Here is a 25778-nt window from a genome sequence, read left to right as displayed (position 1 = left end):
TCCCATGGTAGCTGGCACTGTTTTCTGTCACTAAGTAAGGGCAAAAGAGTGAAGATGCAAAAAGATCAATGGGAAGATGGCAGCGATTAAAATATGTGACGTGGATTTTCTTGTTTTCAGTTACTCAATACATCTTCCACACCATACACCTTAGACTCATGACTTCTGGGAGGTGGGGCATAGTATGGGTGGTAGAGAATTTGGTAGCTGCTTCATAAAAAGCTTAATATAGGAAGCCAAGTTAGTCCCATCATTTAACTGTGGAAGACACAGGCCCAGACAGTTGGGAGTAGGTTCACTGTGTAAAGTTATGAGTTGCCAGCCACAGAGGCAACCTCAGCTGATGTAAACAGTGAACAGTAACAGTAAACAGTATTTGAAAGGATATCAAGTAGCTCACAGCATCTCGTGGGAACCAAGTGGGAAGAGGAGCAAAGGGAGCCAAGTGTGGCCAGGGGCTGACCTGATGAGGCAGAATCCTTACCCAGGGCCTTGGGGGATCTTTAAGAACCCCCTTGGACTGTGTTCGTCCCTGGGCCATAGGTTAGGACAGGGAATGCCCTACTCTAGGCGCAAAACTGGGATCCTCTTGTTGTGAGTCCCTATTCAAATTTCAGCTCATAAGTCAAGACTTCTCTGACCACTACATTTAAAATAGTAACACCCTCCACTACTATTCTCTTTTCCCCTTATCCTCTCTTTATTGCTCTCTGTAGCACTTATTACTATCTGACCATTACTTGTTTATTGTTTACTTTTTGTTCCCCACCACCACCACCCTGTAAACTTCATCAGGATGTGGACTTTTTGGTTTTGTTTTGTTTTAATGCCACCTTAGTCCCTTTCTGAGGGGATAGAGCATCCACCAGAAACTGCCTGTGCCCTTAGGAGTGGAGCTTCCTTTAGATTTCAGGTCTGGCAAGTTACAAAGCTCCTCCTTTGGGAACTTCATGAGGGGTGGAGGGTAGCCTTTTTCCAGAGATTTCCTCTTTTGCCTGTGTTCCCAGGTCCTCAGTTAGATGGCTCTTCTTGTGGAAAAGTGTGGAGTAAAGGAGCTTTCTGAATAAGTGTGAATGAAAAGATGTAGAAGTAGGGAAATTGACTACTGAAGGCCAGGGTCCTTGTACAGTTTAGATGCCACATTTTTCAACCAAGTTTTTGAGGGCAGGCGAGAGGGACCTGTCCACTATTCTGGGTAAGAAAAGATTATTCCTAGTGATAATCAGCCTCTCTTCATTTTCCTTTTACTCCTTCTCCCCTCCTTTCACTTGCAGCCTAACCACCCCCACTCCACCCCAATCCATTTCTCAGGAAAATAAATCTCTGGGAGGATGCTGGGAGAGTGGATCTCAGAGAACCCTTCTGAATAAATGTCTATATTAATGAATTATTAACTCAGCCACCCATGACCTTAAACCTAGAAGCAGGAGCTCTGAGGGCAGAGAGGAGAGTTGTTGAATCCTTTATTGGAGTCCTGTCAAAGGCAACCGACCATTTGTTCCCCTCCTTCATCAGGAAAAAAAAAATTAATATGAAAGGCAAACGTGAAAATTGTATGTCAAACGAAATCAGATAGAGGGTATCGCGGACAGAATCCTCTTCTTGCTTTCCTGCCCCTTCCTGTCACTCCCTCTCTGCTCTGGCCCCCAGCTCCCTTCTTCCCTCCCAGATAAGGGTACAATGGGCTTCCTAAGGAAAATTTTCGGGGAAAAAAATTGCTCGAGAAAATGATGAATTTGGGTAGTTAATTTATCGATCCCAGCTCCTCTTCCCACTTGTTTTATTTTCGAGGTCATTAATCAATGAAGAAAAACACCACCGTGTCCCCCCGATTGCATTTAATACACTCACGCTCCTTATTTATTCCTCTGGAACAAATTCCCAGCAAATATTCACCCATCGATTTGGAAGCGATGGATTTTTATAAAGGTTTGATCGCTTTCTAAGTGGTCGAAGTGATTTGTTTCCGCGGTCTTCCTCTAAGTAATGAAGAAGATGGGAGCGGATTTGATGGGTACAGGTTGCTGGGCTCCCTTTCTAAAAACCCCTGTGACTTGCCAGGGTAGCGGTGACCAAGCGGGTCCGGAATCAGCTGAGTGAGAAGCGGCCTCCGCAGCGTCTGTGGCGTCCGGGGAGCTCCCGCTGTCTCAATTACGGAGCTCGCTGCGCTTCAACCGAGGGGGCTTGGAGCACCGGGCTGACCCCTACCTCACCCAAGCCTCGACTGCCTCCTGGAGGTTACGGTCGCAACAGGGGCCCCCGCCCCGCGTCCTGGGTCCACTAGGGAGGCTCTGGGGGTGCTCGAACAGCCAGCCATTGCACTCCCCTTGAGACTTTGTTCCTGCGCTCCTGGACTCTGGGGCCTCTGAACGCCCCACTAAACTTTCGCCCTCCTCCTACTTGCGAGTTCCCTAAGGCCTCTGGGCCTAGAGTCCCATCACCACGACTCTTGACTCTGGAGTACACCGGGAGACCCTGGGGAGTCCTGGAGTCTGGTGGGTCTGGGACACCACACACTCACTCACATACGCATAAGGGAGAAATGGGGGTTCAGTTACTGTCTCTTTTTCTCTCCCAGGCCCCAGGAGCAATGGGAACCACATCTCCCCCACGGTGCCCCCACACCCTTCTGGCGTCAGCCTGGCGGTGAGGGTAGAGGTTTGGCTAGGGTGAGCAGGAAAATGACTTGGTGCCTCACTGACTGGGGTTTAAATCTGACTCATTAACGGCTTGACTTTAGGCAACCTACCTAACTTTTCTGAGCCTCAGTGTCCCCATCTGTTACATGGGGTTAATGATAATGCCTTCTCCGAGTGGCTGCTCAGGGGACTAAATGTACTTAAAGCGCCTACCTGCGCCTGGCATGTAGAAAGCGCTCACTAACTGGTCAGCTAATCTTATTACGATGAGCCCCTCATCCCTATTCCCTGCCCCCTGTACCCCCCACCCCCGGGCTTCCCAGAGTGTGGGCGGCATGAGGCCTGAGGAGCAGTTGTAACTAGCGTCTGGAGATTTTCAAGTGTGTTTGGGGGACGACCAGTCCTGAGGACCAACTGCTTATAAGTAGCCAGCTTTGGCAAAAACAAGAAGGCAGCGGAACCGTTTTCACGGTGTACGGGATTGCGTCCCCGGTGCTCCGTTTCTCTCTGAGAACACCGAAGTCTCTTCGTTTCTCAGCAATGAACCTGGAGAGTGTGAGAAAGAGAGTTTGGCCCTTCTCTCGTGGTCTAATAGCCACTCTTGGGCAGTTCTGCGTGCAGATTAATTGAAACGGGCCTAGAACTTCGTCCTCTCCTCCCGATGGAATTGTTCAAAGCCCGAGGAGCCTGCCTGGATAGCCTCGAGGTCCACAGCATCGTGGGTTTTCCCTCGTGGCGTCTGCCTTAAACTTGGTACTATCAATCTATCCAGGGAAGACTGATGACCTTGTCACAACGAAGCCAGTCAAAACATTTTCGGTCCAACTCTGTTCCAAGCAGCACTGAGGCGTCCTGCGTGAGACCCGGAGGAAGTCTAAACTGCGCGTTTCCCAGGCTCAGACGAAACGAGTGGGGGGAAGACAAAAAGAAACACACAGAAATCAGGAAAGAATGGCTAGTAATTGTTCAGAGTGGCGGGTGCTAAATAAGTTGGTTTGTTTGGGCAAAGACGAATGTCACTTCTTTTCTTTGATGTGTGGACAGAACTCCGAGGAGACAGCGCCTGAGCCGGTCAGTTTTCACACTCCCTGTCTGTGCCCTCCCCGACGGAGTACAGTCTCTACCTGCAAGAGCTGGGGGCGGGTTCCTCATTCGCCGAGGCCACGCATGAAAGGGTGGGCATGGCCCAAACTGCCAGAGTGGGCAACGTGGCGGGTGGGGCTGCGCGCTCGCCCTGCTCCTCCGACGCCGGGTTTTGGGGAGAAAGGCTTATACATGACCCCTCCGGGGCAGCCCCGGGCAGCCAAAGGCAAACAAGCCTCGCCGTGTCTGGGAATAGTTGTATTACACTACCAGACGTAGCTCTGAGTACTCGCCTCGGATGCCAACAAGGAGAAGCAGCGAGCCCCCCAGGAAGACAACTCGAGAATGAGAGGGCTGAGCGCTGCGTGGTGTGGGTGAGACTCCATTGCAGCCGCCTCCCAGCCCCGCGGCCAGGCTTGAGTCTTGCCAGGACCAGCCGCTCTTTAGAGACCCTCCTGTCTCAGGTCTACCATCTGGACAAAGCCTGCTTCCTCCGCAGTGGATTGAAGGTTTCATTCCAGCGCGCAACTCGTCACCCCCCCTCCCTCCAGTCACGCGATCCCCCAACCCCCGGATTCATCTTAGAAGTTGCGTGGCGGGCTAGTTGCCTCTGGTACCCAGCAGTACTCCTAGAAAAACCGAGCGGGGCAAAAGCGCAAGCCCGGTGCCGAGACTTGGTCCACTGTCTCGGCCGCGCGCGCCTGCCCGGATGCGGACACCGAGCGCGTGCGAGGATGCATTCCGCATTTCCACTGCTTTCAGGATCCTGCTTTCAGGATCAGGACAGTGAGCCGGCACCTAGAAAAGGCATATCATGGGACAGAAAGAGACAACAGGCGAGACGTCACGCCACAAAAAAAAAAAAAAAAACAAAAAAAAGTGGGAGGTGGGACAGCGAAGGAGGTATTTGTGCGGGAGCGGCGCGCGGGCAGTTTGTGCACCCAGCCGAGTTAGAACTTCCTTCTTCCCTCTCCCCTCCCCTCGGTTCTTCGGGCCTGCCTCCCGCTCCCCCTCCCCCATCTCTCTCCCCCATCTCTCTCTCTCTCTCTCTCTCTCTCTCTCACACACACACACACACACACACACACACACACACACTTGTATTTTGTGCTGTCGTAAAACCCACGTGTCCAGCCGGGAGGCTGCCAGAGCGTGGAGCCGAGAAGCCTGGACACGGCCCGAGCGCAGCAACCCACGGCGGCTCCGTCCGGAGCCCCGGTCCGCCCGCGCCCCCGCGCGCTTCGCGGCACGGCTCTCGCGCCCTCCGCGGGCCTCCGTAGCCCTTGTGCGCGGCAGGGTTCCGGGAGGCCGGATCTCCAGGGCTCTCCTCCCGCGCTACCCGAGGGCATGTAGCGCACCTGGGGCGCACACGCTCCCGCAAACTCCGTGAGACACACGTAGGCGCGCACCCGCCGGAGGCTCCGAGTTTTCAGGTAAGGCGAGGCTCGTCCGCCTGGGGCTGTGGGTCCTGGGCCCCCGGGACAGGAGGCTGGAGATCCCAGGCTAGGGGCGGGGGGCGGGGGGCGAGTCTGACCCGCCTCCTATCGCGGGAGGCCAACGCAGCTCGGGCGCAGCGCCACTCCGGCGCGGGTCGGCTCCGGGCGCCGGCTGGGGGCGGGAGCTGTGTCCTGCAGCCCAGGTCTGCGGGAAGCGCCCTCGCTCCGGGCTTCGACAGTGCCGGGTGGAGCTGGCCGTCCCGGCTGAGACGCCAGACAGCGTGCACACAGCTCTCCCCGCGCCGCGCCGCGGCTGCAGAGTAAACTTTGCGCCCCGGCGGAGTGGTGGGGAGGGAGCCGCCGCGCCGGGCTGCCGCTGGCGAAGCCCAGGGCTCCGGCCGCAGGGTCTCGGCGGCCGTCCGGTCCGCCCCACGCTGCCCAGGCCCCGGGCCCGGCTCACGCGCACCCTCCTCTCGGCCCTCTGCCCCCCCAGCGTGAGGCGTCGGACATGCTGAAGCCCGGAGATCCCGGCGGCTCGGCTTTTCTCAAAGTGGACCCAGCTTATCTGCAGCACTGGCAGCAACTCTTCCCGCACGGCGGCGGCGGCCCGCTGAAGGGCGGCGGCAACGCGGGTCCCCTGGGCGCGCCGCAGCCTCTCCAGCCGCCGCCGCCGCCGCCCCCGGAGCGCGCCGAGCCCCCGCCGGACAGCCTGCGCCCGCGGCCCGCCTCGCTCTCCTCCGCCTCCTCCGCCTCGGCCTCCTCCGCCTCCTCCTGCGCCGCCGCCGCCGCCGCGCTGGCCGGCCTCTCGGCCCTGCCCGTGGCGCAACTGCCGGTGTTCGCGCCTCTGGCCGCTGCCGCCGTCGCCGCAGAGCCGCTGCCCCCCAAGGACCTGTGCCTCGGCGCCGCCTCGGGCCCGGGGCCCTCCAAGTGCGGCGGCGGCGGCGGCGGGGAGGGCCGGGGCGCGCCGCGGTTCCGCTGCAGCGCCGAGGAGCTGGACTATTACCTGTACGGCCAGCAGCGCATGGAGATCATCCCGCTGAACCAGCACACCAGCGACCCCAACAACCGTACGTAGCCGCTGCCCGCGCGCTCGCTCCTGTGGCGCCGGCGCCGTCCCGGGCGGGCGCCCGTCGGGGAGGCGGGTCAGACGAGGGGGACCCGGGTTGGTGGTGGGCTGGTCCAGGCTGCGGGCCCGCACGTCCTAGGGCACGGTGGCAAAAGTTTCCCGGCGTTAGAGAAGGGAGGAGAACGGATGGGGTGGCCGGGTGGCACCTTGGGGTTACCGCTTCCCTCCCTTATCCTCTGCTTCCCACCCCCAAGTCTTTGGGACAAGATTTGCTCCTGGGCTGGGACTTTCAGATCTCCTCTCTCCCGCGGGACAGGGGCCCGGGCGGGTCAGCTACCTGCAGGGCGCGACGGGGAGACCGCAGAACGGGCTGGTCTGGCCAAAGGGGAGACCTGAGAGGGGATCAGAGTTTATGGGGAGCTTGGATTCAAGGGCTTGTTTCTCCTTATCTCTGCCTTACTTCTGGAATCAACTGCGTCAGCTCCTGTTTGGGCCTCGGAGTTGTCTGGTGGAACGGCCCGGAGCTGCTGGCTGGCCTGGCCTCGCGGGAGTAGGAGTTTTGGATGATACTGGGTCAGTTTCTCCCTGCAGGCAGGCATTATTCTTAGGTCTACTACTTATTTAGAAAAGAAAAATGTCATCTAATTAGTAAGAAAAAAAATCCGTTTTCAGGGTAGGGTCGTTCCCTGCGGTTCCCACATTCTTTGTGCACCCTCGACCCTGCAAACGTTGGCAATCCGTAGCCACGCTTGATGGCTTACTTATATTTAAAAATTGGATGACAGTAATTTAGTATAAGAAACTTACCCGCCTTGTCCCGCACGCCAGTGGCAAATACCTAAGTAAACGTCAGGTCTCATCTAGCTTCGGTTCCTATATTCATAATTTCAAACGCTCTTCACAAGTACAGTACCATCTTGAGGTTTTGAAGCACGACGCTAAATGAAGACCAAGAATGTCTGTTGCTTTATATCATCATCTTTTTTGGTAATTTCAGAACTTAAGATATGTTTACACCTAGCGTGTCGGGGTAAGTACTAAATATAGTTCCAGAGACCTCTGGAAAGAAAATTAAACCAGGTTAAGAGTCAGGTTGAAAGCAATACATGATTTGAAAAGTCAAGCACTCACCATTTTCTTCCTCTTATTCTTTCATCTAGCTTCTGTGTGAGAAACACTGATCATAAATGCTTATTATTATTCTATTTTGAATAAGTCCCTTCTGTCAGAATGTCTGCCATTCCGTGAACTACTTAATTCGTTTAAAAGCAAAATGCCTTCTAGTTATAGTTATTTGAAGGACTCCCAAAGTTGTTACTTTGATGAAAAAACACTGGGCATGAGCCTAGTGATTAAGGTGTATTAATCTTTTCATAAGGTAGGAGAAAATTGTTCTAATGAAGCTAATTATTACTAATAAAAAGAGCAGGGATATTTACTTTTTTCCTTTCTATAATTTGAGAGTAATGTACTATCTTAAAATGAAGGTTTCCACTTGAATTTGTTCTGCAGTTAAGAAGACAGTTGTATTTCACAGTTTCAGCAAAAATTTTAAAATTATGTTGTCTTAGTGGATTTCAAAAAATACTTATCTCCTAATGAATTCCTTGAATGTGTTGCTTTCAAAGCAGTTCTGTAAAAATGTGAAATAAAAAGATAAACACTTTGGAAAAGGCGTTTCTTACTGCTAAGTATAAGTGTAGTCACTATGGGCTGAGAATGCTTCATCAAGCTTGCAGTTTCTCTTCTGAATGAAATCAGTGCTGGAAAATAAATCAGCAGTGCACCCCCCCCCAAAGCCTTGGCTGTGTTGAGCTCCCTATACTGTTTACAATGCAGTCTTGAGGTTCAGTATATTTTCACCAGAGAAAAACGTAGACTAATCAGAGAAAGAATTGGGATAGATTCCTAATTAATATATGGCTATTTGAACCAATTTATTGTCTAGGTAACTTTTTTCTCTAGCTAGAAGAAATGAAGTATGATTTATTTAAATTATTCCTATTGTGTATATCTTCTGGTATCTCCTTTTTGAGTCGATGAATGGACTGCTTCAAATGTGCAAAGTTCAGGAGAAAAGACAGTAAAGGAAAGGAAGTCACAGTGTCCTATTAGAGTTTCACTTCACATTGTTCCCTAATTAAAGGGCAATGGAGAAGGAAACTAGAAAGCAGGGGTGGGGTAGGAGAACAGGTCTCCCGTTTTTTCAGGAAATTCTCTGGGCAAGCATATGTACACTCATTTTAAACCATAGGATGTGTGTTACAAAGATGAAGAGAGAAGTGATTGAGGGTAATGTAACTAAGCGCTCAAAACAAATCAAATGCACAGGATGGGAAACTGTTTCCTTAGGCAGAGAAAGTTGTTATGTTTGTTACTTGAAAGAAACTGAAAAACAGAGCTTCTCCCCACCTTTTGGGGGAAGGAGGTGTGAGAGGCAGGCAGAAGGGAAGCACCTATTCATTTATTACATATATATTCCCCTAGATTCCCTTTCAGAGTTTTGCCATCTCTTTCTAAAAAAAACCTGGAGGAAGTGACCACTCAGCATTGTTTCATTTTGTTACTTTGTATTGAGTCATTTTCTTTTTCTTACAAGGCAAAGAAAGGTGCCTCCTTAATTCTCTGTTCCCTGTTGAACAGTAACTTTTGTCTGGGATCACCAAGCCAGTAACACTGAATCAGTAACAGTAGTTTTACCTTGAAACTTTATTGGCATCGATGGCGAGTGCTATAGTGAAGGGTCTTGTAGCTCTCTTTACCACAAAAATATTTAAAAACAGCGGAAACTATACAGGCTACCCCGAGTGAGCTGTTCCAATGTATTTCTGTTATCTAACTTCATGTATTCAATTTATTCTATGATTGAAGTACGCTTTCTACTGAAGCTCTAAATGCTTAGCTGCCTCTTCTTTCACCTCTTTAAAGTTGGGTGGGGAGGTGTGTAATATAATTGGGGGATAGGGCCCTTTCTTTCTCTTCTTGTATTACTGTCCTCATTTGCTGCTGGGTTGCCTGAAGCCATTGATTCCCGTCAGGCTCCGTGGCAGTGGCCTCTTCTCTGGTTCTGGTGCGTTGTTTGAGACCCTGTCAGTACTCTTAGAAGGTAGGGAGAGATGGCCATGAGGGGGTGCACCTGACTTTTGTGTTTGTACAGAGAAGTCAGAGCCAATTAGCTTTTAATACCTTTTTTTGTGAAGCTGTTCCTCCCCTGGTATCTGGCAGGGAGGCAGGAGCTAAGCCCGCACCAAGTCTCTGCCGAGAGTCAGGTCACTCAGCCACTTTCCCCGCTGGAGGTCCCTGTCTCCTCCCGGTTTAGGGAAGCCCTGCTACACGTACCCAGGTATACGAGTATGGGCTGACGCTTTCTAGTTGGTAGAACCAGCCCTTCCCAAGGGTTTGGGGAGAGTGGCCAGGGGAGAGAAGGAAATCTGGCCCCAATGTTGGTATGACGGGTTAAGTGGTCAGGGAGAGAGCTAGAAGAGAGCAAGTATTTTCTGACTTTCTAATCTCTTCCCACTCAGTTGGAAAACACAGATTCTGTTTGGGAAGCTCGTGAGCCCAGTGACCCACCAATGGGCTTTGCTGCATGCTCTCTTCACTCCTCCAGACCACTGTCTGCTGTCAATGGCAATGGAGTGACATAGACTTCAGACGGGGTCCCTAGTGGGAGGCAGGCTAAGCGTCAGTGTGTGGGCTTTTGTGTTGTTCTATTTTTCTTTTTCTCTTTTCTCTCTTTTCCGTGTGCAAGCCCAGCCCCATCCCATAACACACATGATTTAGTTATTTTACATCATTCTTTATCTAGCGCCCTGAAACTGAACATAGAGCCATATATTAGATTGAGGGTTAGAAGAGGTGGCGACTGTTTATTTAAGGTGATAAAATGGTCCATCAGCAGTAATCTCCATCGATATGTGCCACTAGGAGATGAAGGATGAGGGGACAAGCCACAATTAATTGCCCTATAGTTTCGTAGGAGCGAGTGGAGCCAGCCCAGACCCGTTTCGATCTGCTCGGCAGTCTCCTATTCATCATCTCCACATTGTATATGGCGGGCCTCGCAGGGGCAGGGCCGGCGAGGTTTATCTCAGCGCAATATTCTCTCACCAGCACACGCGGGCACTCCCATTTAATTTATTAATACAGTGATTGGGAGACAAATAAAATACACATTTCCTCCCCCCTCTTTTTCCCCCTCCCCCTTTTGTCTCTCCCTCTTGGTCCCAGGGCCCAGCAGGCAGCCCGGCTGAGCAGGGAAAACCCCGCGCCTCCGCGATTTGCCAGGAGCTTTAAACTCGCCTAAAGAGAGTCCTCGAGAAGGTTCCGCTGGAGCTGAGCCTCCCGCGGGGGCCCGACCACAAAGGAAGCTTCTGGGCTTCCTTTCCCGGTGGCCAGGCTAAACCTCTTCGCCTCCGGATCTGCTTCTAGACCCTATCCGAGGAGCCTAGAAGACCGCTGCCAGGTGGAAGACGCCGGCCTGGTGGGTGGCAGGGCGCAGCTGGGGCTCCGGAGTCAGGTGGCGCGGGCCACGTGTGGCACTGTAAGAAAGCCCTTCGCTGGCAGGAAGGGGGTGAAGCAGACTGGGTGCCGGGGGACTCCAGCCGGCAGCCGCACCGCCCACCCTGTGCTTCGCCCATCGCCACCCCATCTAGCCCGTTGCGCTGGTACGGCTGGGGGAGAGTGCCGGGAGGACAGGCGGGAGCAGCTGGGGAGGAGGGTGCTGTGTGACCCCGGGTGCTGGAGCCTCCCAGCCACAGAGCTCCGCCTGCCCTCTGCCCCTTCGGCCAGCCGCCTTCCACCCTGCCGCCGGGGCCTCGGTCGCCGGCACCCGGAGCGCACGTGGCGCTGCCAGCAGGCGGCACTCCTGGGGCAGCACACCGGGCAGAGATCAATGCACGCTGGCTCCGCGGGGCTCGGCCTTCGGGACTGAGGGCCGTGACCTCAGCAGCGCTTGGGGAGGATTTATAGTCCAGCCGTTACCGCTGTCCAAGCAGGGAGGCAGGCTTTTCAGCTGCTCTTTGGTTCCCTTGCCAGAGGATGGGTGAGGGCAGGCGAAGGCCGCAAAGAGGCATTGAGAACCCAAGGCCTGGCGTGCGGGTGCCGAGTGCTTCCCTGGGTCGCAGCTCCGCCTGTGCCCACACACACCTGTCGGCCTCTCCAGACACCTACAAGCCCTGAAACGTTTTATCGTTTGCCTTTCCTAGAACGACAAACCAAAATACCAGAAAAAACCATGGCCTGTTTTGTCCCCTTATCTATTTTAGGTCCATTTTCAATTACAGAAGTAATACAGGCACCTGTACAAACATTCAAACCATACAGAAGGATGTGAAATGAAGAGTGAAAGTCTGCTCTTCACCCCACTTGGCGGGGTCTGCCGAAGCCAGTGGGTGAACACGTCTAACTTGCTGCCTCCTTCCCTTATTCAGGGACCCATAAACAGGAACATTAACAGATCTATTCAAGATAGAAAAGGGACCATGGTCTCGTATGTTCCCTGACAGTTCGAAGTATCTTGCTTGGAGAATATAGCATTTCTCACAGACATAGAAACACCTTTATGAATAATAATTATGAACTTGTTCAAAAACTTACCCTGACTTAAAGAGAAAGTAGGAACATTTATTTGCCTCCTCTTTATGACTACAAATAGACGTGTACTATGTATTGCTTGGCATGGAATGCTGTGTGTAATGTATGTATTATATCTCATATATGTGTAGTTTGGGAATCTAGCCCACTTCTCCTTCAAACCTTTTCCTGTAGGTGTTTATTGCTTGCTGTCTAGAAAACACTCTGTTAGAATGTTTGTCTGCTTGTGCCACATTTGTCAACCCCGAGTAATCAGTTACTTGTTTTAAACATCCTCACACTCCTTTGGGACTCGAGTACATAAGTCGGAAGCCAAATTTTCTTCTGTGATGGAGGCTTTGTGTAATAAAAAATAATAACATTAGGATATAACACGTATTTTGATGTAATTGGTCAACTGTCCTAACAGAATATTTTGATATAGCATGAAGTGGTTTGTAAATTAAGACGACTCATGTTGGGTGGACTGATTAAAGTGGATTGGCCTTGCCTCGTCTGCTGTGGACCTAACATGCATGTAGTCTTCACGATTTTGGGAGAGCCTCAGCTTTTTCACTCTGCAAAATGCTACTCATTAAGTTTTTTCCAACAACTTCTTAGAGACAAGTGAAACTTAAGTTGAAGAGAGCTGTAGAGAACATCTTCGAGAAAGGACTATCCATAGTGCTAGTGTGCCTAGCAAATATCGGGAGTGTGCTTGCTGTCTGGGGGGCGGGAGGAGTGGTTGAAGTTGGTGCTTTCGCTCCTCATTTTATTAGTGATGTAGTTGATGTGATGTTCTATGTTGTGGAAATGTTGGAACTTGAATCTCTGGTATGAACTGTTATGGGAGTGAATACTAAACACTTTTGCTTCTCACCCTTTGTTTCATTGAGCCAACCAGAAATGGAAAGGTAGTTAAACTGAAACCTGGGGTGATTTATTTTTTATTTTATGCACATATAGCCTTTACTTATTGTCATCTGTTTTAAGCTATTTTTGCTAAGGTGCTGAAAGGTCAACTCTGAAGTTGGGCACTAAAATTCGGGTATGGACATTATCTCCTTGAAAATGAGACCTCGTCTTATATTAATTTTTGCCCCAAAAGACGCATTAGGGCTTATGTTCAGGGGATGTCATCCTGAAAAAGTCATGCTAGGGCTTATTTTCCAGTTAGGTCTTATTTTCGGGGAAACATGGTATTTACTTTTGAATTCATCCTCTTTAACTCCAAATAAGGGTGGGAGGGAGGGAGAGATCATTGTAATTCAATCCTGCTACAGCATTTTTGTGCTCCCCAAATAGTGACTTCAATGAAATATTTTAATTCTATTAATTGAGTTATAAATTTGGATATAGAATTCTCCCAGCTCTCATTAGTTTTCCTAGATCTCTATGTTTGGAGTCTTTGGAGTCAGGCAACTGACTGAATCTTTCTCTACCACTTTCTAGTTTCTAGGCCTTGGTCAAGTTATATTGCTCACAAAACCTCAATTGCTTCATCTGCAAAATGGGAATCATGACGTTTAGATAATAGGGTGATTGTTTGGGTCAAGATAAGTGCCTGGCACATAGTTGGCACTTGGTAATTGAGTTATTATCGTCTTTCCATTCCCCCTTTGTCTTGAAGTTTTTTTCACAGTCAGAAGTTTGAGACGGTGTATGAAGTGCATGTGTTCGGGAAGGGTTGACATGTGGATAACGGTAGACATACCTTCCATCTAGGCCCTAGGCTCAAAAGCAGAGCCTGATACAGTTTTTACATTAGTTTGTGATTCTGGAAGAGGGGGCCTTTGTGTGATCCAGGTCCAGAGGCATAGACACTTCACTACCTGCAGAAACAGGTTGTTGCTTTTCACTTGAAAAGTCTGGGGACACGTCCAAGGAGCTGCAGTCCGAAGGTCCCCTCATTCCCTGAGCTCTCTGGCAGGCGTGAGGAGTAGCTGGCCAGGGAGACAGAGCAGGTTGGAGCCCTCTTCTGAGATAGAGATAGGACGCTCACATAGTCAACCCTCAGCCGCTGTGAAGCAAATAGCAAAAGGTGGGGTTGAGATGAGGGGTTCCTTCACCGAAGGTTCTTCAATGACGTACTTTGTCACTACTTCCTTGGGCGTTTCCTCTGTTTCAGCATGAAGAGGGTACATCCAAGGTGACCCACCAGGACTGGTTGCGTGCAAGGCCCGGTACAGGTGCCTGGAGACCCGAGGGCGACCCCCATCCCCAACCCAAGCACTGGCACATCTGCTGATGCCCAGCTCTCACCATCTCCTCCTGTGGGGACTCTCGGTATCAGGCCCAGTGCCACAGGGCTCCGTGGTGCTGGGGCGCCGCTGCTCCCCAGGGAGGCTGGGCCAGGGAGGCCGGGTCGCGCCGGCAGGCGCCGAGGCCATCTCCCTGAGGCAGGTCTGCCGGCACAGACACGGCGGCTCCGCCAGGCCCATTAATAACCCGGAGGGCGCTGAGATCCGACAGCGCAGTCGCCGCAGGCCCTGCTTCCCGCGGCCGCCTGGTCTCTTACCCTTTGAGTCGAGAGACGCTGGGCGTCCAAGGCCCGGCCTGGACCTGGGGGTGCCCTCGAACGCTGGCTGCTCTGGAGCATAGCCGAGAGAGAGGGCTTCAGAACTGTTTATAACACAAGATAATCGCATTTAGCCTGGGGACCAACCGTTTGGGCAGGAGTTGGGGCCCTCTCCATTGAACCATTATCCAGATCGTTAAAGACCCATTACCCCCTCGTTAAATTTGCTCTTCGTTTCTTTTTGGCTTCTGGAAAGAGATGGCACGCAAGCATAGACACCGCTAGCCCGCCAGAACAGCTCCCCTTTCCCCACCCATCCCTACCTGGCTGGAGTGCCCAGGATGGGCACTGCAGGGCCATCAGAGAGGGGACCCCCCACACGCGCTCCCTGGTCGCTGGTATCTGGGGCTCCGGGCTCCACCCTCTGGCGCGGACTGTCTCTGGGTGCCGGGGGTGGGGGCGTGGGTCCACAGGACTGGGAATGGCGCTCTCAGACAGGTCACCCACCTGACCTGGTGATTTTAAAAATCTCTACTATAATTGTAAAAAAAAGAGCAAAACCAAAAATATACTCAGGCAACCAATGTAGAATTTCTCCGATATTGGGCAAGAAATGGGCTTTCTTTGTGGCGCTGTCTTCAGGGTACAACGATAAATACCCTTTGAAACTCCCAACAGAGAGTGAACCCGCGGGAATCCGGGAGAGGAACAGGGAAATAGAGACAGACGGACGAGGGAGACAGACAGACAGACTGGGAGGAGAAGCTGCGAGCCGTGGGTTCCTCAGCGACAAGGACGAGGCCATCCGCACCTAGCTCGGAAGGCTTTGGGGGCACCCGGGGGTCCCGACCTAGTACTAGCCAGATTTGGGTACGGTGAATTCCGAGGGAGGGGTTCAGGTTCACCTCTCCCCCGACTCCCAGTGGCCTCGGGGCCCCTCCGGGCATAACTGCCCTTGCAGGTGGCTCATCTGGGCAGGGATGCTATTGTCTTGGGGGTTTACCCGAGGATGAGCCGCCAGAACCGGGTTAACCGTCTGCCTTCCCTCCCTCCCGCGTGTCCCCGGCAGGTTGTGACATGTGCGCAGACAACCGCAACGGAGAGTGCCCCATGCACGGGCCGCTGCACTCGCTGCGTAGGCTTGTGGGCACCAGCAGCGCCACCGCCGCCGCGCCCCCGCCGGAGCTGCCCGAGTGGCTGCGGGACCTGCCGCGAGAGGTGTGCCTGTGTACCAGCACCGTGCCAGGCCTGGCCTACGGCATTTGCGCGGCGCAGAGGATCCAGCAGGGCACCTGGATTGGGCCTTTCCAGGGCGTACTCCTGCCCCCGGAGAAGGTGCAGGCCGGCGCCGTGAGGAACACGCAGCATCTCTGGGAGGTAAGTCACCCGCCGCCCAGCACCTTGCCACCCAGCACCTTGCCACCCAGCCAGAGCTTTGGCGGGCAAAGAGCCTGGCCCATGGAAGGTGGCAACTTCGGGGAGAGCCTCCCTTGTTTCCTAGAGAGTACTAGTGGAGATAGATTTCTCTGGTGTCTGCAACACCTGCAGTAAGCAGGTACAGAGTCTGGCCTGACAACAGCAACCCAGCTGGGAAGGCAGGGCCTGCAAGTTTCTGAAGGTGTAAGGAATCACTTTAATGAGTCTCTATTCCAGCTGGAATGGATTTGATCTTTGATATCCCAGCATCTTGAGAAAAAGAGAAAACAGCTGAAGAGACGAAGCAGAAGTGGTTGGGCACTGGGGATGTGCGCTAGGTGAACTTTGTGTCCCAATCTAAACTCTTCCAATATGTTTGTTTGTTTTCGTATACTGGGCAAGAAGGAACATAAGCATACATAGCAGAGAGTCAGGCTCGTTTTGTCAGATAAAAGCAATTTTTGCAAACACTGAATCTGAGAGACTGCAACGTTTCATAACTTTCAGAGTGCCCGAAGTAAGCAAATTATAGTGGTATGAACCAGAAACCACAAATTCTGGTTCTTCTCTAACAAGGTACAATGATGCAGTCTTCAAGAAGACAAAATCAAAGCATAGAAAAACTCTGAGCTCTTTGACATAACCCAATTGACGATATTTCAATGGCATAATCTTACCTGACACTGTTATTTAAAACTAAACAACCTACTTGAAAAAACGTTAACCTGAAATTTCTCCCAAAGCTGCATGGTTGATTATTGAGGTCCACTACTGAAGAGATAGACCGTTGGCCATAGATAATGCCCCCACCAATTAGCCTCCTCCAACCCGTGGAGTTATTTATGAAATATAAGATTCTAGAATTGCCCTTTAGGACAATAGGTAAATCTGACTGAGACAATATAATAGAGTGGCAATAGCCAGAAAAGAAAGTTTCTGAAATGCCAGCAGTCAAGTTGTCATAGACCTTCGGGCTCCGATAATGGGTCATTTCTGTAGCTCGTGCCTTACACTTGGCTCAGTGACCTGTCAAGGTGATCATTTTCACCATGAGCTTCCTCATATTCACTGCCTAAAACTCATGGGACTCAGTAATCCACTCGTATTTTTGCTGAGCACTCCATCTGGCCAGCCCTATCTTAGGCCTTGGAGACAGTGTTGTGTTTTGAAAAACAGACTCTGTCTCCAGAACCCTTACATGACTATTGGCAGTGGGGTGCTGTGGCCTGTGTCTGCAAAGCGTCCTTTGATTGGGGGGATGGGGGGTAGGTTAAGTGTATAAGATCACAGCCTAGGTGACCAGTGGTGCATATGGGCTACATGCCCTGTACCCAGGCTCCCAGGTTCCATTTCATTCCTAAACTATTGTTGGAAAACAATTTTACATCTTTAGTCTTTCGAGATAGGATTCTTGAGTGAGGCATGTTTATTTTACCAGATAGTGCTTTTATTTATTTATTTTTTTTAAACAGGAATTTTCATAGGAAAACAGCAGGAGAAAATGCCTTGGTAAATAGAGGCAGGTTCGCAGTTAGAACGTTTGGATAGAAAAAAAAATGACAAGTGGGAAATCAAACGTGTGGTTTTGAAATATTTCCTAGTTGGTTTTTGTTTCTGACTAATTAGCTGTAAGCTTCCATGTGGTTTAAAGTTTATAAAACACTTTCAGGCACTTTTCATGTTCTAGTGATATTATTAGGAACTCTAATACCTTACATTTAAAGGTCTGCCAATACTTTTCAGAGGAAATCGTAAAGCAATTGTTCATTGGTACAGATTTAATCAATCTGAAACTGTTGAAACTGAACACTATTGCCCTCCGATGCCTCTGGGTTAGAGTGCCAGGGGAGAAAGCCCCACACATGAAAAAAAATCCCATTGTTTATTGTTTGTTTGTTTTTCTACATGGCCTTGGATGATTGGGATGCTGTCAAGAGACCACTACACATATAGAATATGATTCTCTATATATTAATACTGAAAACTATGGAACTTTTCTTTTACACCTTTACACATACTTGATGAAGTTAAAATTCTCTTGTAGTAAAGAGACTGGGGAGTTTATTTAGTTTTTTGTTGCTGTGACTGATACTTCAGTACACATAAAGTGAGTTTTACCTGTTTGTTGAGTGGGTATGTTGAGTGTGTTGGGGGTAATGGTATATGCTTGAACGATCTACAGGTCCCTTGTCCTAGTTCAGGACAGTCTATTTGTTTTTATCATCTGTAAGAACCGTTGGAATAATGTATGATTAGATTGAAGGGATATTAAAATGCACTCATGCAAAATGTATCCGTCTCCTGGGAGACTACATAAAATTTGACTGACCAGGGCCAGGTAACTTAGTGCCGATGTCTATTTATGAGATAAAACACTTACTTTAATAGGTTTCAGATTTTTGTTAGTAAAATTATTTTTAAGATATGAAGTATGAGTTTATTTGTAAGCATTATGATTTATTATTTTATGAAACATGACTATTTGAATTAAGTTATATTCATAACAAGATTCTAAATGTTGGATCGTTCTTTAAATTTTAGTCTTTCCTTTTAAACCTAAATTCTACTGTGAAAAAATTTTAATCATTATATTGTTTATCTTAGAAAGAATCAGTAATTGGAATACATTGTAGGTCTATAGGAAACTTTTGGCAATAATTATTTAATGACTCATGTAAAAATTATCCACTTTGAAAACATACTCTTTTAGATATCTTCCAGAATATCAGATTGACATGAAGCAGATCTTTAAAAAATTAAAAGCAGTTGAATCGTGACTATTTCATTTTAAAAGTCAACTGTAATCGTTTCTCTTCCTCACATTTTTTTCAAGTCACTTGCTGATGAAGAAATGTCTTTATATTTAGAGTTCAATACTCAGGTCCTGATGGATCTTACCAGGGTTACTTATCTTTATTTCAGTACAATAAATGGATTGCTAATCTTTTTCCCGTCACTGTTTCCAAGTAGATGATGGATTTTTGTTTCGGTTTACAGTTCATTGTTTTTAGTATGGTTGTACTTTATTATACACATGAAGGCTTATTACAGAAAAAAAATCAGATTCACCTTAGTTACTCCTTCTGTTTAAAAATTAAAAACTATTTTCTTTGTAGAAAAATGACTTTTTAATATTTAACATACATCAGCTCTGGAGAGCTTGTTTGATGGTTTGTAACTGTGCTATCATCTTTTAGTTAACATTTTCTTTGTGTATAATCCTGGTTCTTAAAAATATAGCAATTTAAAGAAAGTTAAATATCATTATATTACCTTCAATATGTTTTGACTCTTTTGGGTGTTTTTGAGAAGTTCCAAGAGTTTTTCTATTTTATTTTATTTTTTTTAGCAATAAGCTAAGGTAACTTGTTTTGTACTTTGAGATTAGGAGATAGTTTAAAACAAAAACATTACAGGGTGGATTAAATAATCACTTGCCTTGCTTACATACATTTATTCTAACAAGACTTGGATGTATGATATAGTTCTAGCTCTTTGGACATAATGGGAAAAATCTTTCTGAATGTTTTGCAAAGAAAACCTAGTCTTTCTCAGCAATTAGGTCTTGTTGATGAGAGTGAGATAATTTTATCCTAATGTGTTTTCTAATAAAGAAGTGAAAAGGCACATTTATTCCGACATTTATGAAAACATTATCTCAATTATTAATGTGTTCTTTTCCCTTGAGATAAATTAATCTAGTTGCACATGTTTCCCCTTTCTGCTTAACATCAGAATTTAATATGACTGGACCTGAGGAATGTACACAGTGTATACTTGAAATTCTACTGGAATAAAATACGGAAGTTTAAAATAAAGTTACAGTTTAAGATAGGCTAGAATTACTCAGGTCTTTCAACTCAAAGTCTGATTTGACAAGAAATTTTAGCAACAGTGACAAAATAAATTGCACTTATTGTCACCCGAGAAAAAATTATTCTGCTAATTGAAATAATGTAGTGACTTGTTAGGATTACAGTCAAGGTACTAGAAAGGGATTTAATTTTACAGAACCTTTCTTCTCTTTGCCTGAGTAAATTTGAGTGTCTCATTTTCACTTGCACTATGTGGAAACTTTCATTATTTTTCTTCAGAAAATCAAGGGGGATAATATGGTCCTTTTTGTGGTTTGATTTTGTGCCATAATATTTTAGATGTAATAAGAGTTTTTCTTTTAAGCAAATGGTCTATTTTTCATCATTACCATTTAGCTTAGGTCAAAAGACAGTAATGAAAACCAATATGAAAAATATATTACACGTGGCTAAATGTTTATATTTCAAAACCATCACAGGTAATTGGTACTAGAAGGAAATAAATTTATTTTATATTTTAAATGTATTATGGATGTTTCTATAAATGACCCAATTCCATTTATAATATTGTACCCATTTGTATCTATTTAGATGTTGAAAAAAATCATTTAAAGTTATTTTAAACTAAAGTAATTTTTAGATTAAGTTAAAATCATTTAAAAAATTGTTACAGTGATAGTACTGTAACAATATGCTCCATATTTTGCTATACAGAGTTTGGCTCATTTTGGCTTGATTTATCAGAACACCAGGCGATAGAATTATGTGGCTGTCACAGTTATGTTGAAGTAAAAATTGTGTTTCTTAGTAATTTATCATTTAATATACTGGACTGATTGTCAGCTTGGTTTCTAGTATGCCGATTTTATGAAATACAAATAATTTCTCCTTTAAAATAAGCCATAGTAATGTTACTATTACGTTTTAAATTATGCAGAGTAACAGCTGGTGTAGCTCTTTGGCTTTGCCTCATTTGATTTGAAGATGTCTTTTATAGTGGTGCCCATTTGATAGAGTGTGAGCATTTTGTAGTTTTACATAAACTGTAAAACCATCTGCTGCCTCTTGGAATGGTTTCCAGCATTGTGTTGAAAATCAAAACTTAGTATTTAAAGTTGGCTTTGAAAAGGTCCATTTAAAGTCTTGGTCCTTTTGGCTTATGAGTCCCCTGCACAGTGCCACCCTGGAGTTCTAAGTCCAAAAATGACTCTGCTTTAAAAAAAATTGTAATAGCCATTTGGAAATTCTCATGTTAGCGAGGTTTAATCCAAATATGCATGTGACAGTACAGTGCTTTAGTTGCAAATACTTTGTAAAGAGTGATGTGTTCTGTATCTGCAGGACTATTATTCTCATTAGTCAGTTCAATTTATCTTGTTTACAGGTTTCTTCTTTTATTGATAGCATTTATCCATATAAAGAAAATAATTCAAAGTATTCCATAACTGCATATTTTCTTACATCATATTTTTATTTTTTTATTTTTTCATGCTGACTTAAAAGTGGGGTAGAGAAATTCAAATCAGAATCTCAAAGAGGTTCCTGGACAGATGAAATCCCCCCACCCCAATTACTGCATGGCAGCAAGTGAGCTGATGAAAATGTGATTATGGTAACACTGGGCCTGAGAACCTGAGAACAGCGCAGCCTTTTTATTTCGCTGTGTCAATTAAGGCAGTTTTAATTATTTCAGTAAATTTATCGTATCGCTCAGAAATCACTTATAGTTGTGGTATAATACTAGGGGTTTTAAAAATTGGTGTATGAAAACTGTTATTTAGCTGAGGAATCATGTCCCACAATATCAAAAATCCTCTCTTCTCAGAGGATGGATGTGATACGTTTGTAATGTGGGAAAAACATTTTGCCATTTTAAAGAATGTCGTGCATAGAACCACTTTGAGTCTGCCTTGCTCTCTTTTTTTCTTTCTTTTTTAGAATCATATATACGCCACGATTTCATGAGTTCAGACATTCCTTGTGTATTTACACAAGAAATACAGACTCCGCTATAACTACTTAGCATAAAAGCCAGAGCAGAATATACTTTTCCTTGTAAGCATTTGCCACCTCACTCAGATAAGTTACAGAATTCCATTATCCAAATTGTTACACATGTGTGACAGAGGTTGACCTTTCGTCATGTCAATCCTTTTTGTGTAGGCCCCAGGCTCCAGCCTAATGGCTCAAACCCTGATTTACTCACTGTAATAAGGGCAGGAGGTCGAGCAATTGTCAGGCTGCCTGTTCGTACTCTTCTTGGAGCCTGGTTGAAGGCTGTTAACACAAAGCTTTTCAAAGTGAATTTACAACCAGCACCACTGACAGAGGCCAATCAGTGCACCATAAATGTCAGGTTAGTGAGATTGAGCAGTAAGTAAAGTACTGACAGCACACTATTGGCTGGAATCAATTGGCCAAGGTTTAACTGAGAAGAACAATCTACGTGTGGCGGGCTTAGGGAAAGAGCTAAGTGTGCAGCCTTGGTTTCCATGTGGAGTCTGCAGATTTATCTGGTAGTGGGAGCAGAAGGCTTGGGACGTCACCCATTTGCTTTCATGCATCCAGAATCATCCGTGTTGATGTGCTTTCTGACCTGGGAGGTGAGAGTGGCTGAGCCTGCTGACTCTGAGCCTTGGTGGTAAAAAATGGCCCAGCATTAGAAAGGAAAGAGAAAAACTATTACAGTATGCCAGGACTGGGGACACATCCAGTGCATTACAGTTCAATGGAAGGTAATTTGTTCAAATTCCAAAACTGAAACAGGGATTTATTTACATGAAGGCACAGACACAAATAAACCCATTCTTTTGCTCTTCTTCTAAGGCTTAGCAGTGTGACTTTCATGGAAGTCACTAACGAGTCATTATAGGCTGAGGGTCTGAATATCCATGAGATGTGGTTTCCCCACCAGACGGAATGTTTTTATCATTTTGTGTAATGACAGCCTGGACAACAATTCATTTAGCTCTGAAGGCATCAGCATTAAAATGGAAGAATCCATTAAGATGCTGTATGCAAGGGTTTATAAATTAGGCAATTTCCTTGATTATTGCAATCATTTACAAAATTGATTGTTCCAGTGTGGTATAGACAGATTTCAGCAACGATCATTGACAACAAGCACATTCTGTGATCTCTATACGTAGCTGCTGGACACTAAACCATGTCATTGTTCCTTATGCTCCCTGCTGTTCTTGTCTCAAGGTCAGGCAGACTTTTGTAATTATGATGTTTCAGTTGTCTTCAGAGGAGACCCACCTAGGCTGTGAGGGTAGGTGCAGGTTGTTCTAAAGATTGTGCCATTGTTTTTACATTTTAATCCTAATTTTGGAGGAAGGTGTTGATGATGCTGATATGCTTCAGCTCGTAGCACAGATTTTGAGAGGATGCCAACTTAAGAGGGGATAATTTTTGCAAATTGAAGCTATAAATATTTGTTTGATTGAAGATCTAAAAGTCAATAATGTGTTTTATTTTGGTCCTTAGAGTTCTAATTATCTAATAGATATATCTTCCAATCACTGGATTTTAGGTCAATTAATTCTGGAAGCCATAATAAAGACATTGTTACAAGTGTGAAATGCTCAAAATGCTACAAATTTTCCTATACAAGAACGCACACAACAAGTCCACTTGGTGCCTTAATCACTAACCACAAACCACAAATTTACCTTTATTCTTGAAATATCAGATATGGGCATGCCAAAAGTGGCTGCAGAGCGCTATCCAGGGAAAGTTAGCCTTGCGGTTCAAGCTTACTATTATACAAAATAACAGACGTTAGACATTTATTTTTAATCATCATTTTGTTTTGAATCATAATTTTCCCTTTTTGGAGCTCTCACACAAACTGGAGCTTGAAATAATAACACTTTAGAAAGTTGTTTAACGCTGTTGGGAAGGCCAAAAATTTTTAGTTTGTCCTGACTTGAACATATAATAATTTGATCTCAAGGTAGTTCTTTGGTAAAAGGGGAAATGTTATGTTTCAGGAAATTCTGTGGCTTCGTGGCTCCTTGCATGTTCATTTGGCTATGGCTGCTTAACAAGTCAGAAGTTCATTTGTATTTTTAATTGGTTTTAAAATCACAATTTCCAAATTCAGTGAAAAGGCAATATTTTCACTTGTCTCGATATTATCTCATTTTTATTTAAAAATTTTGCAGTGTTTCTGGTTTCTGTTAAGACTTAAAAGCTATGTGACTGGATCTGTCTTGGGTGAGCTGTGAATGAGGCACTCAGTATTACAGATGTTTTTGCCAGTGTCCTTGTACATTTATTTAATAAACCAAACTCTACTGCATGCAATTGTGAAATAACGATATGGGATTAAGCCCATTTTATTAAAATGAACAGTGCTTTTCACTCTCTGTGATCATTTTAAATTGAAGCTGCCTCAGATAATGAAGTGTCTTGTATAGAAACATTCAGTGTAATCTAATTCTGTGGAAACTTCTTAAGTGCTTTTTAATTGGAATCAAATTAAATGTAATCAAATCATGTTTTCAGTGTCTTGTAAAGCAACAAAACCTAAGTGTTGTTAGCACACTTGGGAATATTAATGTTTATCACAAAAGGAACAGCACTAAATTCTCAGATATTCATGCAAACTCCAAAATAGTAGATAGCCCATAAATAAATTTTAGGTTAGAGTACGGTGCTTTCAGAACCTGTTGTGTCTGTCCCAAACTAATATTAAAATGCATTTGTGATATAAAAAAATGCACACTATAGCTCCTGGGGTAGAGAGTCCTGAAACATACTGGGCTACTGAGGAAAGCACTTAATTTCAATGTATTGCAATTAATTGCAATTTAAGATTTGACCTGGATAATCTACAAAGTGGAAACTCTATAATCATTAAGCTTTAAAGTAGCAGAAATGATCTTTTCTATTAAAAATAATTAATGCTTTTCACAAGACATTAAAAAATATATAAAAGTATAAAACAGTGGTAACTGTTGTTGATGATTTTTTATAATGGCCTTTTAAGAGATGACTAAGTAATATAATACACATTTATTTCATTGAATCACAGTGTTGGCAAAAGATACTTGCACTATCTCCTTGGTGCTGCAAAACCCCCCCTTTTTTTTTTCAAAACATTTTTTTAAAGCAGCAACCAATGGCACTGTTTTCATAGGCTCTCCTACAAAATGTTTAAATTTGGCTCAACCATGAACAGATTTTGATTTTGTGTCTAGTCCCGTTCTCCCCTCTCTGTATCTTTCCTAGTGGGAAATTTCATTAGCAATCTGCAGAGCCTACTGATATTATAGAAACACTTCTACCAATAATATTCCTATGTTTTATAGCACATGTCTTTAATAAGACCAGAGCCTTTTGGGGTCTATAGGGAGATTTTAATGTTCTTCAGAGAGGAAGGAGAAATTTTCTGTTTTTCTTTTGACACATGAAGGTGTTAGCAAAAAAAAAAAAAATAAAAAGGATCAGATCTCTTTGAAATGCTTTGCTAAGTAGGAAGACTAATTTATCTAGCTGTATGTGAAACTTCTTAATTTCTTTGTACCTCTATTTCTCCATGTGTAAAAGAGAGTCATACTGGACTGTTAAGTGAGTCAGAGAGACAATATTTATGACTCTTGCATAACAAAAAAGATTTTTCCCTTTTTCAATTAGGATATCAATAGTAAATTTTAAGTCTCTAGTGGACTCTGCACAGAGTCGTTATAAAGAGTTTCATTATTAGTCAGTTAAAAGAGATTATATACAGTGGACACACAGTTCAGATTTAATTACTACAAAATCAGGCTTAAATAATATTTAAACGCAATTTTTTTTTAGTGCTGCTTATAAGTAAGAAAAAAATTACATGTTAAAGGGATACCATAAAACATGGATGTGAAAAAAAGCAACCAAAACATTAGATGGCTTTAATTTCTAAAACTATCCTTCTAATGGGGGGCAAAAAGGGGAACTACAAATATGGGGCACCTAAAGAACATTTCTTTTTTGTTTTGTTTTGTTTTTTATGGGTGTGTTAATTAACTTTATTGTGGTGATCATTTCACAATATGTACATGTATCAAATCATCACTTTGTACACCTTAAACTTACACAATGCTATATTTCAATTGTATCTCAATAAAGATAGAAAAACTGCTCTAAATCCTTTTCAAACACCACATATTTTACTTTTTACCTCTTGTTATCATAGAGTAGACCACATTGGTCTGTCACTGCACGGTTCTGCACGTGCTAGTTAGA

At 45.6% G+C, this 25778-nt stretch overlaps 1 protein-coding gene across 1 annotated transcript in view; it reads left to right on the top strand.

Annotated features, from left to right (window-relative positions):
• Window positions 1–5004: 5004 nt before the first annotated feature.
• PRDM6 (PR/SET domain 6) overlaps window positions 5005–25778 on the top strand; it is a 96805-nt gene continuing 76031 nt past the window's right edge. The window contains exons 1-3 of the mRNA XM_081052866.1: window positions 5005–5155; window positions 5652–6225; window positions 15386–15693. Coding sequence (XP_080908992.1) covers window positions 5667–6225; window positions 15386–15693 — 867 coding nt within the window. The 5' untranslated portion in view covers window positions 5005–5155; window positions 5652–5666. The remainder of the gene's footprint in view (window positions 5156–5651; window positions 6226–15385; window positions 15694–25778) is intronic.

This window comes from Rhinolophus hipposideros (assembly GCF_964194185.1).
Source record: "Rhinolophus hipposideros genome assembly, chromosome: 7".
Taxonomy (NCBI): Eukaryota; Metazoa; Chordata; class Mammalia; order Chiroptera; family Rhinolophidae; genus Rhinolophus; species Rhinolophus hipposideros.
This window is presented reverse-complemented; position numbering and strand designations above follow the sequence as displayed.